The 15449-nt window shown below is 52.6% G+C and overlaps 8 protein-coding genes across 8 annotated transcripts; 6 read left to right on the top strand and 2 right to left on the bottom strand.

The window, feature by feature from the left end:
* Positions 1–1396: 1396 nt before the first annotated feature.
* On the top strand, positions 1397–2568 carry CKM354_000993500 (uncharacterized protein; the record flags this gene model as incomplete). The annotated part of the gene is made up of 2 exons (XM_044805378.1): positions 1397–1976; positions 2030–2568. 2 exons carry the CDS (start codon positions 1397–1399, stop codon positions 2566–2568), a joined length of 1119 nt encoding a protein of 372 aa, XP_044661313.1.
* Positions 2569–3032: 464 nt separating this feature from the next.
* On the top strand, positions 3033–3908 carry CKM354_000993400 (uncharacterized protein; the record flags this gene model as incomplete). Its single annotated transcript, XM_044805377.1, has 1 exon — positions 3033–3908. One exon carries the CDS (start codon positions 3033–3035, stop codon positions 3906–3908), a length of 876 nt encoding a protein of 291 aa, XP_044661312.1.
* Positions 3909–4122: 214 nt separating this feature from the next.
* On the bottom strand, positions 4123–4881 carry CKM354_000993300 (uncharacterized protein; the record flags this gene model as incomplete). The annotated part of the gene is made up of 3 exons (XM_044805376.1): positions 4123–4215; positions 4468–4581; positions 4660–4881. The coding sequence occupies 3 exons, from the start codon at positions 4879–4881 to the stop codon at positions 4123–4125; spliced, it is 429 nt and encodes a 142-aa protein (XP_044661311.1).
* A 220-nt stretch (positions 4882–5101) lies between these two features.
* CKM354_000993200 (uncharacterized protein) lies at positions 5102–6407 on the top strand (the record flags this gene model as incomplete). Its single annotated transcript, XM_044805375.1, has 2 exons — positions 5102–5217; positions 5279–6407. The coding sequence occupies 2 exons, from the start codon at positions 5102–5104 to the stop codon at positions 6405–6407; spliced, it is 1245 nt and encodes a 414-aa protein (XP_044661310.1).
* Positions 6408–7025: 618 nt separating this feature from the next.
* CKM354_000993100 (uncharacterized protein) lies at positions 7026–8217 on the top strand (the record flags this gene model as incomplete). Its single annotated transcript, XM_044805374.1, has 2 exons — positions 7026–8108; positions 8170–8217. 2 exons carry the CDS (start codon positions 7026–7028, stop codon positions 8215–8217), a joined length of 1131 nt encoding a protein of 376 aa, XP_044661309.1.
* A 412-nt stretch (positions 8218–8629) lies between these two features.
* Positions 8630–10764, top strand: CKM354_000993000 (uncharacterized protein; the record flags this gene model as incomplete). Its single annotated transcript, XM_044805373.1, has 4 exons — positions 8630–8637; positions 8697–8715; positions 8764–10497; positions 10588–10764. 4 exons carry the CDS (start codon positions 8630–8632, stop codon positions 10762–10764), a joined length of 1938 nt encoding a protein of 645 aa, XP_044661308.1.
* A 649-nt stretch (positions 10765–11413) lies between these two features.
* Positions 11414–12959, bottom strand: CKM354_000992900 (uncharacterized protein; the record flags this gene model as incomplete). The annotated part of the gene is made up of 4 exons (XM_044805372.1): positions 11414–12505; positions 12557–12583; positions 12636–12746; positions 12795–12959. The coding sequence occupies 4 exons, from the start codon at positions 12957–12959 to the stop codon at positions 11414–11416; spliced, it is 1395 nt and encodes a 464-aa protein (XP_044661307.1).
* A 1186-nt stretch (positions 12960–14145) lies between these two features.
* CKM354_000992800 (anaphase promoting complex subunit DOC1) lies at positions 14146–15255 on the top strand (the record flags this gene model as incomplete). Its single annotated transcript, XM_044805371.1, has 2 exons — positions 14146–14347; positions 14423–15255. The coding sequence occupies 2 exons, from the start codon at positions 14146–14148 to the stop codon at positions 15253–15255; spliced, it is 1035 nt and encodes a 344-aa protein (XP_044661306.1).
* Positions 15256–15449: the final 194 nt, after the last annotated feature.

Here is a 15449-nt window from a genome sequence, read left to right as displayed (position 1 = left end):
CTACCTTGCGATTCGACGGGGAGAAGTGCGCAGAATCCTTCCGTCCTCCAGAGTGCTCAGCTGTTGGCGGCTCGCTTACAACCAGATTCGCACGCTTTGCACGTCGCCATTCGACAACACTGGTAGCATTCGGGCGAGCCAATGACAAGTAACAGCGCTTGCGCTCCGCTCGTGCGTCATGCTGTGTTACTACGCCTCGACAGTTCCCACGCAGTCATTGTAGTGTTTTCTCGCGAGTACAAGCGGCACAGAAAGCTCACTGCTTGGTTATCTAGTGGCCGTCGTCTCGAAGTCATCACGCGCATCCGCCAATGACATCCAGGAATGAATACCTCAGGTACTGGTCTGCGTCTCTACAATTGCCTTCGGAGGCGAGTCAGCCTCAAGCCGGTTTTTCCTGCCCGCGTTACAGTATTTTTCGAGAATGGTAACAATGCAAAAGGATGCTGATCTTGTCGTCGAGCTGGGGCCTGGAAGGATGAAGCTGTCCTCGAGCTCCCCATGATTACTCGATCGAATGGCATCGTGGCTCGCATAGCGCACGCATTGGCGTTTGCCGTTTCACCTGAAGTCCTTTGCCTTGAGGAGCTGGACGATCGTCAACAAGAAGTCATATTTGAGTTCGTTAGAGCTCGACACGGCACACCTTGCAGCGACATCTGCCGTGTGCCAAGAAAATACCATTTCTGGAACCGGCCATGGGCTAATTCGGGATAGGGTGGCCTCCATCCCACTTACCGACCTTCGCATTGTAATACCGCATTGGTTACTGCTGCGAGTGAAGTGGTCAGAAAATCTGCGACGTCTCTATCCCCAAGTTGTGGCTCGGTGCAAGATTCCACATCTTGTGGAATAACATTTTTTGCGACCCTTCCCCGGGACTCCCGCGCGTTCGTACATATCGCAACGCTTGTTGATAGGTTCATTACCATATCTGGAGCGATCGAAAGCCAATCGCAGCTTGCAGCTGGACAGCAGAGGGAGTTTACCTTTGGCGGAGCTTGCCGTGCGGTGCCCATACGGTGTTACGAGGCAGAGGCACCGCGAGGTCTGCTCTGTCATCGGTACCGCCCTTTGGTCTTTAATATACGGATACTATGGCATCGCGCGCGGATTTCGGTATGCCGAGACGGAAGCCGAAAAATTGACGATGTCCGATCCGGCCCGCTGGCCGCCTCGTCGCCTGTCGTTGCACCATCACTGGAATGGTACCAGGTGCCATCAGACTACGGCGGAAGTGCTTGTTGCAAATGTCTCAATTCAATGGGTCGCCACTAGCCGAATTTGCGAACCGGCCGTCGTCACCAGATTCCGGATCTGGACGGAAGCGATAGTCGGGGTTGAGTGTCGTCGCAGTTCTTGACTCGATTCGACTTCGGACTCGCGGCCGGTCACCATGTCCAGAACCATCTCTCCCCCTCCGCTAAAGCGTCGAAAGCTGGCCAACTACGCGCCAGCATCCGACATTACGCCTCCCACCCCTCTCGCGCCAGACGGCACGCAGTTACGCGTTTTTTCCTGGAACGTGAACGGCATAGCATCCTTTTTGCAGCCATCTATCACCTCTTTCTTTAGTCCGACGCGTACAGCTTCTCCAGAAGCGGAACGTCCTGTCCAGAGCTCTTTGCGGGATGTACTGCGGAATTATGACTGGCCAACCGTGCTCCAATTGCAAGAGGTGAAAATCAGCCCAGATGATCAGGCATCACAGAGGGCAGTGCAGAGTGCTGTAGCGCGCAAGCCGGATGAAGGTGCTGATCGGCCGTCGTATCGTGCGTTCTTCTGCCTGCCCAGAGATAAGTACAACGCGCGCGGCTTCGGCCGCAAAGTCTATGGTGTCTGCAGCATCGTGCGCGAAGACTTCGTTGCTGAGTTCGGCGTCGAGGTTCGTGGAGTGGAGTGGGATCTCGAAGGTCGGTTCCTGGTCTGCGAGACGCAGGTACGGCCAGGCGTACCGAAGCTTGCCATCTTCAATTGTCAGTACAGCAGGTGCTCTCCGCAGTATCGCCATACTTATGCATCCCTCCAGGCTATCTCGTGAACGGAACAGAAGCTCCGTACAAGGACTCGAAGAGCGGAGTAATCGCAGGGACGCGACATGACAGGAAGCTACGCGTCCACGAACTCCTACAAGCCGAATGTCGCAAGCTGGAATCCAATAACGTGGCTGTAATCCTCGCAGGTGACATGAACGTCGCGAGATCAAGGCTCGATGGCCATCCGAACCTCAGGACCCATCCACTACAGCATTGCACGAATCGCGCAGACTTTGAGACAAGGTTCCTGCAAAACTCCGGGCCAGACAGCTTACACATGATTGACAGTTTCCGCTACCTTCACCCTCTACAAGCCGGCTATACCTACTACCCTCGACATACCGAGTTTGGTCGCAGTTGCGATCGAGTTGATCTGATCATGCTGTCACGATCTCTCAAGCCACATTTGATCTCGGCTGGAATCATGGCGACTCCGGCCGACAGAGGACCCAGCGATCACGTTCCATTATATGCTGAATTGCAGTTCCCAAGCAGCAACAGTGAAGATGAAACAATGGCCGTGAACAATTAGCAAAAAATTCGAAACAATTTGTGTACGCTTTCGTGGCACTGCGGAGTCGACGAATTCGCCGAACATCCCCAAACGCGTGAAACTCTCAAGGCAACGCCACAGATCTTGTTGCCAACACCAAAATATATTTTTGGGACCGTGCCTTCGCGATCGCGTTGGTCGCGCAATGTAGCGGACAGTCGCTGGGCGAATGAAAGGCAAGAACCGTTGATGATATCGTTTACGCAGAATTGCGAAAACAAGGAAGTAGCAATACTCGAAATATACCAAACGCCGGACACCCCTGCAATGTTACGAAAGACTTCCACGCTATCGCCAAGGCATGCGACAAACGGTCACCAGAAAGACAGTCGCTTAGCTTTCGGAGACATCAAAGAGGTCATACAAGCGCTGTGCAATCCTCCGAGCTCATATTCATCAGCCTCACCTCGCCGCTACTCCTCACTGAGGCAGATCAGTCAGCCATGCGGTTCTTCGCCATCGTTCCCATTCTACTGCTTACAGCAGCTCTTGTTTTAACATTCCTTGGTCTCTTTGCTGGACATAGAGAAACTTTCCTTCAAGACTATGAAATTCTCAACCTCAACATCTCCCAGCTGGGATTGAGAAGCGTCCAAACAGTTTCGTCGGCCGGCACCAGCGAATTTGGACGAGCTGTCAATGAACTCCCAGCCGATGTCCGCACTCTTGTCGAACAAAATGCCAACTCGGCAGTGCAAGCTCTCGGTCTTCCGCAATTTTACAATGCGCACGTCTTGACCTGGTGTGAAGGCGAATACGAACCAAACGCAGAAGCCGAAAATGCAAAGAAGAATTTCACCCACTGTTCAAAAGAACAAGCCGGTTACAGCTTCGACCCGAGAGAAGAAATTCAAGCCACTCTGGACGATGCTGGATTCTCGGATGTCAAAGTCAAAGACCTGGGATGGTGGCCACAATCTCTTGACGACGCGCTGGACCTAGTCAAACCTATCACCCGCGCCGCATTTATTCTGTTCGTGGCCGAATGCGTCGTCATCTTCGTCTGCCTCTTCTCCGCAGTGGTGGCCTTCTTCGCATCTGGACGCGTGAGCGCCTGTTGCAACATTTTCTTCAACCTGCTGGCATTCTTGATCAGCGCGGCGATCTCTTCACTCATGACGGCGCTGGTCGTCGTCGGCAAAGCCGCTATCAACGAATATGGCTCTGATTATGGCGTGCACGCTTCTGGAGGACATAAATTCTTGGCGTTGTCATGGGCTGCGACTGCGTGTCTGTTGGTTACGGCACTCGCGTGGTGCATCGACTGCTGCATCCCAAGGCACAAGAAGCAGCCAGTCGTCGAGAAGTATATTGAGTGAGTGAATGAGCATGGTGGAGTGATGGAACAAGCTGGAGAGGAGCGCAAAATAATAGGCGTGTATAAGACTGATGTAGGCATTGTCATGAAGTGTTTGAACATATTATCTCGCTGTCCATCTCCCACATTGTCGTATGTAGAAGGTGTTGTTTGGCGTGACTATCTCCTGGAGTCAATAATGCATGCGACCACTGCTAAGTAAAGGGCGACTACGTTCAAGCAAGATCTCTGCAGCTTGTGCCAGGTCTGTACCTGGTTATCACAAAACCCTTCGTCTCGCTTTCCATGACTTCCTCTGCAACATTGGACTGCCACAAACTTATTTTCTCATGTCGCGTGAGCTTCTGCAATCCCCTGCCGCTGGACAGTACCTTCCTCTCCACCTCCAACGACCCTTCTAGCATCGCACACGCCCTTCTGCACTCGATCCCCTCTCACCTCCCCAACCCACTCTCCCCCGCAACCTTCACAACCGTCTCCACCACAAGTCGGAAAGCTTCCATTTCCTCCTCCACCGACCCTCCGCCGGCCGCACTCGACAAATTTACACTGCAACTCACGTAACACGGTTTCGCCAATTTCCTCGTCAAAACTTTCGCCATACGCGTTGTGAAATCTAATGATGAGGGAGCTGTGTACAGTGCTGTGCTCATAGGTTGTGAAGGGTTGTAGCGCTATTGACGAGAATTATATTAGCGCTTGTTACAATGAAGGAAGGATGATGTGAGAGGAGTTTGATAATGAAAACTCACGTCTGGTAGTGCGTAGACGAAACTTCCCATCTGTACAGCAGAATTTGGTAACGCGTCTGAGTCTGTGCTTGTGAGGAAGAGCAGAATGGAGTTGGCGAGAATTGTGAGATGGAGGTTGAGCTTGAGGCCGGGACTGCGTGGGAGGTCGATGGCGAGTTCGAGAGGTTTGGAGTCGGTGTGGGTGCCGTTTACTGTGGCTTGTGTTTCTGTGCTGATTGCCATTTTGTTCTTGTGTATTTATTTTGGTTAGCTTCTTAGCTTGGGTCGGTGTTCTTGATATGTTTGTGGGTTTGCCGTTTGTTGATGTCGCACGTTTGATGGAGCTGGAGTTGAAGAGGTGCTTGTGGATCTGGCGTGGCTGTGACTCGAGCCACAAGAAATCGGCTTCTCTGAAGACCACGAGACACAACATCCGCTTTCCCATACTCTTACAAGTGGCACAATGTCACAAGAAGCTGACCACAGCGAACATGCAGCAGATTTGGAAGATGAAGTGTTCGACCCCCTCGATGATCCCGAAGAACGACGTGTGCTATATGCTGCTCTAGACTCCTTCAGGTGTGTCCAGTAGGTGTCATCTCATCTGGAGTCCGTTCCTCACACATAGCCTTCCGAGCAGGCAATATCGGAAAGCAGCACATTTCAACATCACCCATCTCCGGCGGCAATCGTTCTACTCATTGCCAGCTCCTCAGATTGACCTTCTGGCCTCGCCACCATTCGACCTCATCAAGACCTTCCAAGCTGTGGATGCAGCCATAGACTCCAATGCCAACATTGCAGAAGGCATTCTTGAACTAGGGCCTGTGGCTTTTGGGCTTGACAGCGCAGACGACTCGTGGCATGGTACGGCGCAGCCTAATGATCTCGACAAAGCAAGATCTACGATACGGCAGTTGTACAGAGACTGGTCTTATGAAGGTACTCCAGAGCGAAATGCTGCATTTTCGTCTTTACTAGATGCACTTACGCGCCATCTACCAGCTAGCCCAGCTCAGCGTCACCACAATCGTGTCCTTGTACCAGGAGCGGGTCTCGGCAGACTCGTCTTCGACATTTGTGCGGCAGGCTACACAGTCGAAGGCAATGAGATCTCCTACCACCAACTCCTGGCATCAAACTACATCTTGAACTGCGTTCAACAAGCTGGCAAGCACAAGCTCTACCCATGGGCACTAGGTTTCAGTAACCACCTCACGCGATCCTCCCAATTGCAGTCCGTGGCAGTACCGGACATCAGCCCTCCAGCGACACTACAACATGCACAAGCAGAAACACAATCGGAAGTGCACTACAGCGAGCGAATGTCAATGACTTCGGGCGACTTCTGCGTACTCTACAAGAAGCCCGAATACCAAGGAGTCTTCGACGCAGTGACGACCTGCTTCTTCATCGACACCGCACCGAATGTCATCAGCTACATCGAGACGATCAAGAACTGTTTGAGAACAGGTGGCTTCTGGATCAATCTGGGTCCGTTGCTTTGGCATTTTGAATCTGCGCCTACTCCCGCTGAGCGGGATAAGCAGAGAGGTAGGACTGTGGGCGGAGCGGGGAGTGGTGATGATGGGATTGGAGAGCCAGGCTCGTTTGAGCTGTCGAATGATGAAGTGGTCGCCTTGGTGAAGCATTATGGCTTTGAAATGGTTGAGCAGAAACAGGCGAGTCCAACCGGGTACATTCAAGATCCGTCGAGTATGCTGCAGAACGTATATCGGCCAGTGTTCTGGGTTGCGAGGAAACTATGATTAGACGGCCTACCGAACATAGCTGGCACTGATGTGTGGTCCCTCTCCTGGCGGGGCCCACGGAGGCGGTATATCAGCATGAACACCAATAGCCGTTCTTCGACAGGTGCCTGCTTTGAATTTTTTGTGAAGATAGAGCGGAATAACCGACGCTCTATTCGCACTCGCGTATGTCCTGCCTGATCGCAGCACCGTTTAGCGATACCCCTGGGAGCATGAAGTTTGGGCAAGGGCATCTCTTCAGCTCGTTGTCGTTTCCAGCACGGCCCTCCACAGACTCATGTGCGTCCATGGATCTGTTATAATTTCCAATAGCAGCTCCTAGCCGAGCTTCACGAGACAGTGTCGGCCGTAAGCAATGCCGTGGTTGTCTGGTGAAAGGTGAGAACGTGCCTCCGAAGAAGCGACGACCGGGCAGGGCCGAAAAAAGTCAACCTCGGCACATGAAGATGCCGTCAGCAGGAACGCGATTGCTCTCATGTGTTCGGTACGTGCATGATAGGGATCACGAACGCGACGAGTATCTTCAACCAATCTTCTACTCCTTTTCATGTCTTGACAGCTCTCTATATTCCTTTACTCTTCTGCAAAGCCTTCCACTTCTTCTAATTGCCCAGCATGTCTCGACCCAAAGCGACCTTGATCAAACCTCCTCCACCATCCGACGACAAAGCGCCGATCGAAGACGTACTAGAACTCACGCATCTCAATGATATCGACCCGAACCTGTTCACGAATACACGGCCGCTATGGCATCCTCCCGGAGCCAGAGGCATCTACGGCGGAGCCGTGATCGCCCAATGCCTTGCCGCAGCACAAAAGACCGTCCCAGAGAACTTCCTCGTGCATAGTATGCACTGCTACTTCGTCTTGAACGGCAACTCGGAAATCCCCATTATCTACCACGTTGAACATGTCCGCGAAGGCCGAAGTTTTGCGACCCGAACAGTACAGGCGAGACAGCGCGGGCAACCCATCTTCACCACCACACTCTCCTTTATGCGCGAAGGGTCAGGAGGCAAGCAGACCGTGCAACACCAAGCAGACATGCCCAAGATTGCCGATCCCGCAGACATCGAGCCCGTGGATATGTTTCGAGGCGCAAAGAGCCCCTTCGTCACACAACGAGTCGATATCCTGAACAACGACAGCACGAAACCGCACGAGAAGCGCACGAGACAATGGATCAAATGCCGAGGGAAGATCAGCGAAGAGGGCGGCACACAAGCGCACTTGAGCGCTTTGGCGTACATGAGTGATTCGTACTTCATCGGAACCGTAGCGCGGACACATCGTCTATGGAGATATGGAAACTTGACTAAGACGAATGAGCAAGCCAAGAGCGATGATCCGAAGGACCAGAAAGCAGCGCTCGTTACGGTAGATGTGCTACAGAAATTGAAGAGCATGGATCTCGAGACTTTGCGCAAGTTGGAGGGCATGGACGACGACATGATCAATCAGCTGCAGTCGTTGGAGATCAAGGATGGGCAGATCGTAGGGCTGAAGGAGAAGAGGCCGGAGATCGGAATGATGGTCAGTCTGGATCATAGCATCTACTTCCACAACCCGGGCAAGTTCCGCGCCGATGACTGGCTGCTTGCTGAAGCGGAGACGCCTTGGGCTGGCGACGGAAGAGGTTATGTGAATCAAAGGATCTTTGCGAGAGATGGCACGTTGGTTGCGAGTTGTACGCAAGAGGTGAGTATTTCCAAGACTCTATGCATTGCTGTGGGGCCCTCACTAATCTGACCGACTATAGGGCGTGGTGCGGTTGAAACAAGAGCCTAAGAGCGATTCCAAGTTGTGATTTGATACCCTTTGTGCTGAGCGACAGATTACCATACGTGGTGCATATAGAATAGGGCATACATGTCCGATGTTGCGACTATGTTATAGCAACTTCAAACACCGGCATTGATATAGCCACCACATGGAAGCATTTCTGTTTTCCAGATGACCATCGGCGTTGTTGTGTCACGCCCGCCGATGATTTTCCCCGCGCCATCCTTGCCTGAGCCAATGTGCCTGGGCCCCTCTTTACAGTCATACCCCAAAATATTGTCGACTTTAGCCCGTCGGTGCCCGTCTTCAGTCTCTTCCTTCTCTGTCATATTCCTTCCCTCTCTACTGGATCTCACTTTCACTTGTAGTGAAGTGGCCGACGTATTACTCCTCCTCACACACTTCGCGACGGCTTCTGCTGAGCCGAGACCGCCAAAATGACCATGTATGCCGACGTCACTTTTGTACGACAAACACCGAAAAGATACTGACATCGAACTCCAGGCTCAAGGACCCCAGCAAAGTACGCGGTGTAGGACGGATCGCCAGAATAGTACTGACACCAGCCTAGAAATACCGCCGATTCAAGCCATTGAAGCTCGAGAACCGCCAATGGCCTGGGAAAGAGCTCGACAAAGTGCCTCGATGGCTCGCGACGGATCTCCGAGACGGCAACCAGTCCTTAGTCGACCCCATGGACGCAGATCAGAAGTGGAAATACTTTGAAATGCTCGTCAAACTCGGCTACAAGGAAATCGAAATCTCCTACCCTTCCTCCGGCGCGACCGACTTCGATTTCACGAGACGATTGGTCACAACTCCAGGCGTCGTGCCAGACGATGTGTGGTTGCAAGTCCTCTCGCCTTGCAGGAAAGATTTGATCAAGAGGACGGTGGAGAGCTTGAAGGGCGCGAAGAAGGCGATTCTACATCTCTATCTTGCGACGAGTCCTTGCTTTCAGCGGATTGTGTTTAATATGAACAATGAGCAGAGCAAGGCTTTGGCGGTGGAGTGCACAAAGTATGCGCGAAGCATCACGAAAGATGATCCAAATTCTGGAGTGGAAGAGTGGGCGTATGAGTTCTCGCCTGAGACGTTCTCGGATTCTGATCCGGAGTTCGTGATTGAGATTTGTGAAGCAGTCAAGGCTGCGTGGGAACCTACGAAGGAGAACCCGTTGATTTTCAACTTGCCGGCAACGGTGGAGATGAGCACGCCGAATGTGTATGCGGATCAGATTGAGTACTTCTGCACGCATATTTCGGAGCGAGAGAAGATCTGCGTGTCTTTACATCCACACAATGATCGAGGATGTGCTGTGGCGGCAGCAGAATTGGCACAGATGGCAGGTGCTGATCGAGTGGAAGGCACGCTCTTTGGCAATGGTGAGCGGACGGGCAACGTGGACTTGGTCACTTTGGGATTGAACCTCTACACACAAGGCATTCATCCCGGCATCGATTTCTCCGATATCAACAGCATCATCGACATCGTGGAGAAGAGCAACAAGATTCCGGTACATCCACGTGCACCATATGGTGGCTCTCTTGTCGTTTGCGCGTTCTCAGGATCACATCAAGACGCAATCAAGAAGGGTTTCCACATCCGAGACAAGGAAGGAGCGGGTCACGAAGACCCATGGGTTGTGCCATATCTCCCACTCGACCCGGAAGACATCGGCCGAACATACGAAGCTGTCATCCGCGTCAACAGCCAATCAGGCAAAGGAGGCGTCGCCTGGATCATCAAGCGCACCCTCGAACTCGACCTCCCGCGAGGCCTTCAAGTCGCCTTCTCCAAGATCGTGCAACGCGAAACCGACGCCTTGGGTCGCGAACTCCTCGCAAACGAGATTAAAGACCTCTTCGTGGACTCCTACCACCTCAACCGTAACCCTCGCTTCTCCCTCGTCGACTACGACATCACAACCGACCGCTCACAATCGCCCGCCCCTCCTGCGGCCGCAAAGGAAGGCGAAAAGCCCAAATCCACATCGAACAAGAACTTGCGAAGACGATTCAAAGGTGTCATCGAAATCGACGGACAAGAACACGAAGTCATCGGTGTGGGCAACGGTGCTCTTTCCGCTCTCGCAAACGCTCTCAAGAACTTGGGTATCGATCTCGATATTTCAGAGTACTCGGAACACGCTGTGCAACGCAACACCGGTAAAGGCCGTGATACGCAAGCCGCGACGTACATAGAATGCACGAACGCGGGCGCGCATCAGAAGGTCTGGGGTGTGGGCATCCACGAAGACGTGGTGCAGAGTAGTTTGTTCGCTCTGTTGGGTGCGGCGAGTTCGGTGAGTCTTTTCCCTCCCCCGGTCTCTCAATGTTGAGTCCGAAAAAAAAAAAACCTTGTTCAAGGATGTTTGCTAACGAATTGTGTGTAGTTCTTGACCAGCAGACCTGGCACTCCCGTTCCGTTCCGACCTAAGAGGTCGAACACGCAGGACTGGAAGGATGCTGGTGCGAATGGGGGACCTGATCTCACACAACAGAAGACGAATGGTGCGCCGGAGAGTTCGCCGGATGCTGGGCAGCAGAGTGTGCAGGTGAATGGGCATTGACTCGAAAGCAAGTGAGGGAGGACAGAGTTTGAAATCATCCAGAGAAGACAGTTGGTCCACATGTCGGAATTAGCAGTGAACGCCTCCGAAATGAAGGACTGGAACGTGTGTGTCTGTATCGCAAAGGAGTAAATGTGTCTCCGTCAATCTTTGGGCTACATGTATGTTGGGATTACAGACACTGATGAACTGGCGCGTTTCCAAATCGTTCTATTCTGCTCATTTTCTGTTGGTTCTCTACAGTTAATGTTATAACGTGATTTCTGGGTATCTCGTGATCATCTCTTATGATATCTGTCTTCAGTTTTTCTCGTCTGTATCACTGCAATATTCATGGTCCACTGCAATGGCGGAAGTGGGTAGTGTCTGAGGACTCTAGTTGTTTTCAACCTTTTTGACTTCATCAACCGCGCTCTTTGGCAATAGTTGGGTCCTTTCTTCTGCATATGCCCATCGAGGGCGTTCAGGGCTGAGGCTTCTAGCCTTGACGTCTCGAAGTCTGTCCTGCAGAGAATGTCCTACCTGAGTTCGCGGAGGTGGTGCCGTCTCTATGCGTGAGCAAGGCGACTATGTGCCATCGCGATGCTGGCGAGGCGGATTGTCTTTTGATCATGGATCGAGTGTAGCTGCTGTGGCATCCTATCGTCTTTCAAACCCAGCCATGCGCAACTCTGCCACGATTCTCTGCAGTTGACGTGTGATCGAAGCCTGCGGGGTGCGAAGACAGCGGATAGGCGGGGAGAATTTGGGTATAGGGTGTCGCGGCGTTTTGTGGCTGTAGAGGTGCGACTTGTGGTAATGGGGCAGATATCTTCCGGACCAGTGGAGGTGCTCTCGACTCGCTCCTAAGCGGCTTTGATTTCACCTTCTCACCCTTCTCGCTCTTCGTCCGGAATATTGTTGGTGGTGGGCTCAATTGCTGTGGTGGCATTGCGGGTACGGGAGGCGTAGTCATCTCTCGATGAGGGGTCTTGATTGACAGGGCTTTCTCAGCTCGTTTGGCCTTCTCGGACTTCTGCTTTGGTCGCGCGCTACCGACAGATGAGGTACTCCATTGACTGAAGCGGCTGATGAATTCTGGCCTGCTCGACGCGCGTGGCGAGTCGGAAGTCCCGTAATACCCGTCGATGTAGGTCGAGTAGAAAGAGGATGCGATCATGCGTCGAAAGTTGCCCGCATGCGGCGGTGGCGATGCGATTGGTTCGAACCCCGGATCGTCTAGTCTGCGAAATAGCGGGCGTAGAGTGGCTGCAGAGGCTGCCGTGATGCCTAGCCCGCACTCGGCGATGGTGCAAATGCACAGATTGACAGCCGTAACAAAGAGCTCCGGGCCGGGTTTGACGTATCCGATATATCGTATGCGGACCAAGGAAACGATGCTAGCACAGCAAGCCAAGAACAGAATAAGGCCAGTACAAAGTTTGAGAACCAGCGTCATCGGTACCCTGATCAGTAGGAGGACCGGTAGGATCACAAACATCCAATTAGTGACCCCGTTGACGATGCACCATTCGAGTTGTAGGATATAGTTTGTGCGTGGCGGCAGACATCTTCCTTGGATGTCGCTGCTAAGATATCGTTCGGGCTCACCGCAACTGAACAACATGGAGGAGAACACAATGATCCCGTATATGGCGTTGGCGGTCACGATACCGATGACGATCAAACGTTGCCAGGCTCGGGCAAGGAGTCGGAGGAAGAAGAACGCAAGTGAGACCTTGAGCACAATCATGGTTGATATCTGGCTACAGTCAGCAACATGTTCTACGAGCGAGGGAAGTTGTCTACTGACGTAGAGGCCAAAACTGGAGATCACCATCTGCAGAAAATATCAGCGTTTGCGAGATGAAAATGCCAGCAGTTCTTCTTACGCTTATGGCAGCATCCGAGAGTGTAGAGTGCTGTTCGCTAGCACTCAAGGTACCACCGTTCGTGGCCAACATCATCAAGATGACCGTCATGCAGTAACCGGTGAATAAAAGCTAGCCGTCCCGTTAGCACTAGCTTTCCTCCTGCTGAACTGTACTTACAGTGGCGCCAAGTAGAAAAGCATCGTCACGGCCGACATTCTTGGTCACAGTTATACGAGTCCAGGCTCGTAACGAGAGGGAGATCCAGACAGCGGAAAGAGAGATGGCGACTGCAGTGAAAATGCCGATGCGCTGGCTGTCAATCCCGGCAGCGCTCGAAGTCATCGTAATGAATTCATGAAAGTGTCGTTATCGCTCTAAAAGGAACGAGAGAGCAAGGTCTCAAGAGAGGTCAGGCGTTGAGCAAAGGTTTCGAAAGCAATCGTCGAGTGTAGGAGATAGCGCAAGTGCTTTATTTGGCATGTCAGCAAAAGCACTGGAGTCAGCAGAAATCTCTAACACGTTCACGTCTACAGCGGTTGAACTGGTCGTAATTCGGGCGTCGGATTGAAAGCCTAATGACTGTATGCACCTCATCTGGACCTCTCACCGGAAGGATTCCAGGCACATGTCGTCTTCTTCCACACGTTCGGTTGAGCTCATGTCTGTCAATTCTGACGAATGGCACCGGCGTCTTCTATATCCGGATGAGCCTGATTCAAAACGAGGGTCTCTGCGAGTCAAGCGTGGTTGTTTCCACGACATTTCCCCGCGAGGCGTCTGGAGGTGCAGTTTTATAGCAGCCATGTTTAAAACAGCCACAGTGCCAAGCGCGGCACATAAGGGGGCCAACCACAAGTTGTCGCGCTCACCAAGCTGTCATGAGAAAGTCTCGTCGTCCTGAGGGTCTCTCGGAAGAGTGCAGACAGGCATGCAATCCCTGATATGTGAGTGGTTCTAGGCAGACTGATTGAGCCGCGTGAGACGCTTCTTCAGACCGGTCCAAGTCCGGAGATGTTCGCCACGAGCCAGCTGCGACGTTTCGAAGCATTTGGTGCTTGCGACGAACCTCGAGGCCATAATGAGGTTCGGCCGTTGTTATGGATGTGGACATGACAGTCACGTCGTTCCCCCTGCAGCAGTATGTTTGAGGTGAGGCGCCGCCACTCAGTAATGGCGGGAGTTGTCGTTCTGGCCACCCGAATCCGGAAGTTGCGCCTCTACCTCAGCCGAGGCGGGCTCGCTCTCCGCATGCGCTGATACGCATTAGACTGATGCAAGGTGGATCTGCTCTGAGTCGAGGCATGTGCACCTTAATATAGGTCAGATGGCTTCGCGTTTGGCGTTGTAACATGTCAGGGCCACGGAGGATTGAGTCGTGAAGTCGGCAAAAGAGAAGAACCGGTTCGCTGGCTGTCGCGCTTCCGAGTCTTGGCACAAACAAACGCGACTTCGCGGCAGGAACACTTGCTCGTGCAGACCGTAATACAAAACACAGCGGGCATCTGTCCAATGGCGATCATATGCAAATATGCCGCCTTCGACTCGCCGCCCACGACATGCGAACCCATACGCAAGAACTCGCATGAACGATGACCGGCATCCAGCACGAACACCGCAATACGTTTCAGACGATGATGACCAAGAGCTAAACGCATCACACATTCACGAAGATCTCAACGCCGAGTCTGGCGCCGAACAGGAAGCTGTGGAAGAAAATGAAGAACTTCCCGGTATGCGCAAACCCACCATCACCGCCACCGAACCCTTCTTCAGAGGCATCATATCCCACTAACACCGCCACCCAGACTCCAACCCCGAAGAAGAAGATCTAGAAGAAGCCGACCTCCCCTCCGAAGAAGAAGAAGACGCCCCCTTCCCCGGCGAAGACGAAGAAGAAGACGAAGAAGATCTCGACCTCGACCTCCCCACTGACGAACCCTTCCCACCCCCCGGCCTAAAAGAAATCTCCTCCCTCGCAAGCTGGACCGTCAGCACCGCCAAACCCGGCAACGGCGTCCTCGCCCTCCGACACCCCTCCACAACTCAATTCTGGCAATCCGACGGTCCCCAACCCCACACCTTAAACATCCACTTCTTTAAACTCGTCTCAATCCTCCGCATTCGAATCTTCCTCGATTTTTTATCCGATGAATCCTACACCCCCACAAAAATTCAATTCCTCGCTGGAATGGGAATCCACGATCTCATCGAATTTGCGGAAATGAGTTTCGAGCAGCCGACGGGGTGGATCGATGTGGATTTTGGGAATGTGGGGGGAGGAAGTAATACTGACTCGTCATCTGCGAATGATTTTCGAGATGAGGAAGATTGGGCTGATGAGAATGATCCGAATCATAGGAATTACTGGAGTAAGAGACCAGTTTTACGCGCCTTTTTGGTGCAAGTCCGGATTTTGGAGAATCATCAGAACGGCAAAGATACGCATTTGCGGGCCGTGCAGATCTTTGCGAGGGATGATGAGAGTGCCAAGAAGGAATTGGTTGGTGGAGGGAAAACGGTGCCTGCTGTGAAAAAGACCGGGAAGGGAAATGCCGTGCAGCTTCCGAGCCGGGCACTGAAGAAAGAGGCAAATAATATCAAGCTGGCAGACTGGATGATGAATCCTGATATTCGCTGAAGTGCAGGAGCCGGAATGTACGGGGTCCGTGGAAGGAATGGATATATTGGGCCAGCGTCAAAGCTACGAGAAACCGTCCCAGGCCGCGAGAAAGTGATGGACCGAGGATGCAGAGCAGGAACATAAAACATTTCTCGTTTCTCATGACCTTAGGAAGAAGCTACCAACCGACCCTCTGTTGTCTATCTTGGAAC

Source organism: Cercospora kikuchii, assembly GCF_019650295.1.
Source record: "Cercospora kikuchii DNA, contig_00006, whole genome shotgun sequence".
Classification (NCBI taxonomy): Eukaryota; Fungi; Ascomycota; class Dothideomycetes; order Mycosphaerellales; family Mycosphaerellaceae; genus Cercospora; species Cercospora kikuchii.
Note: the sequence above shows the minus strand (reverse complement) of the source record. Positions and strands in the feature narration are given on the sequence as shown.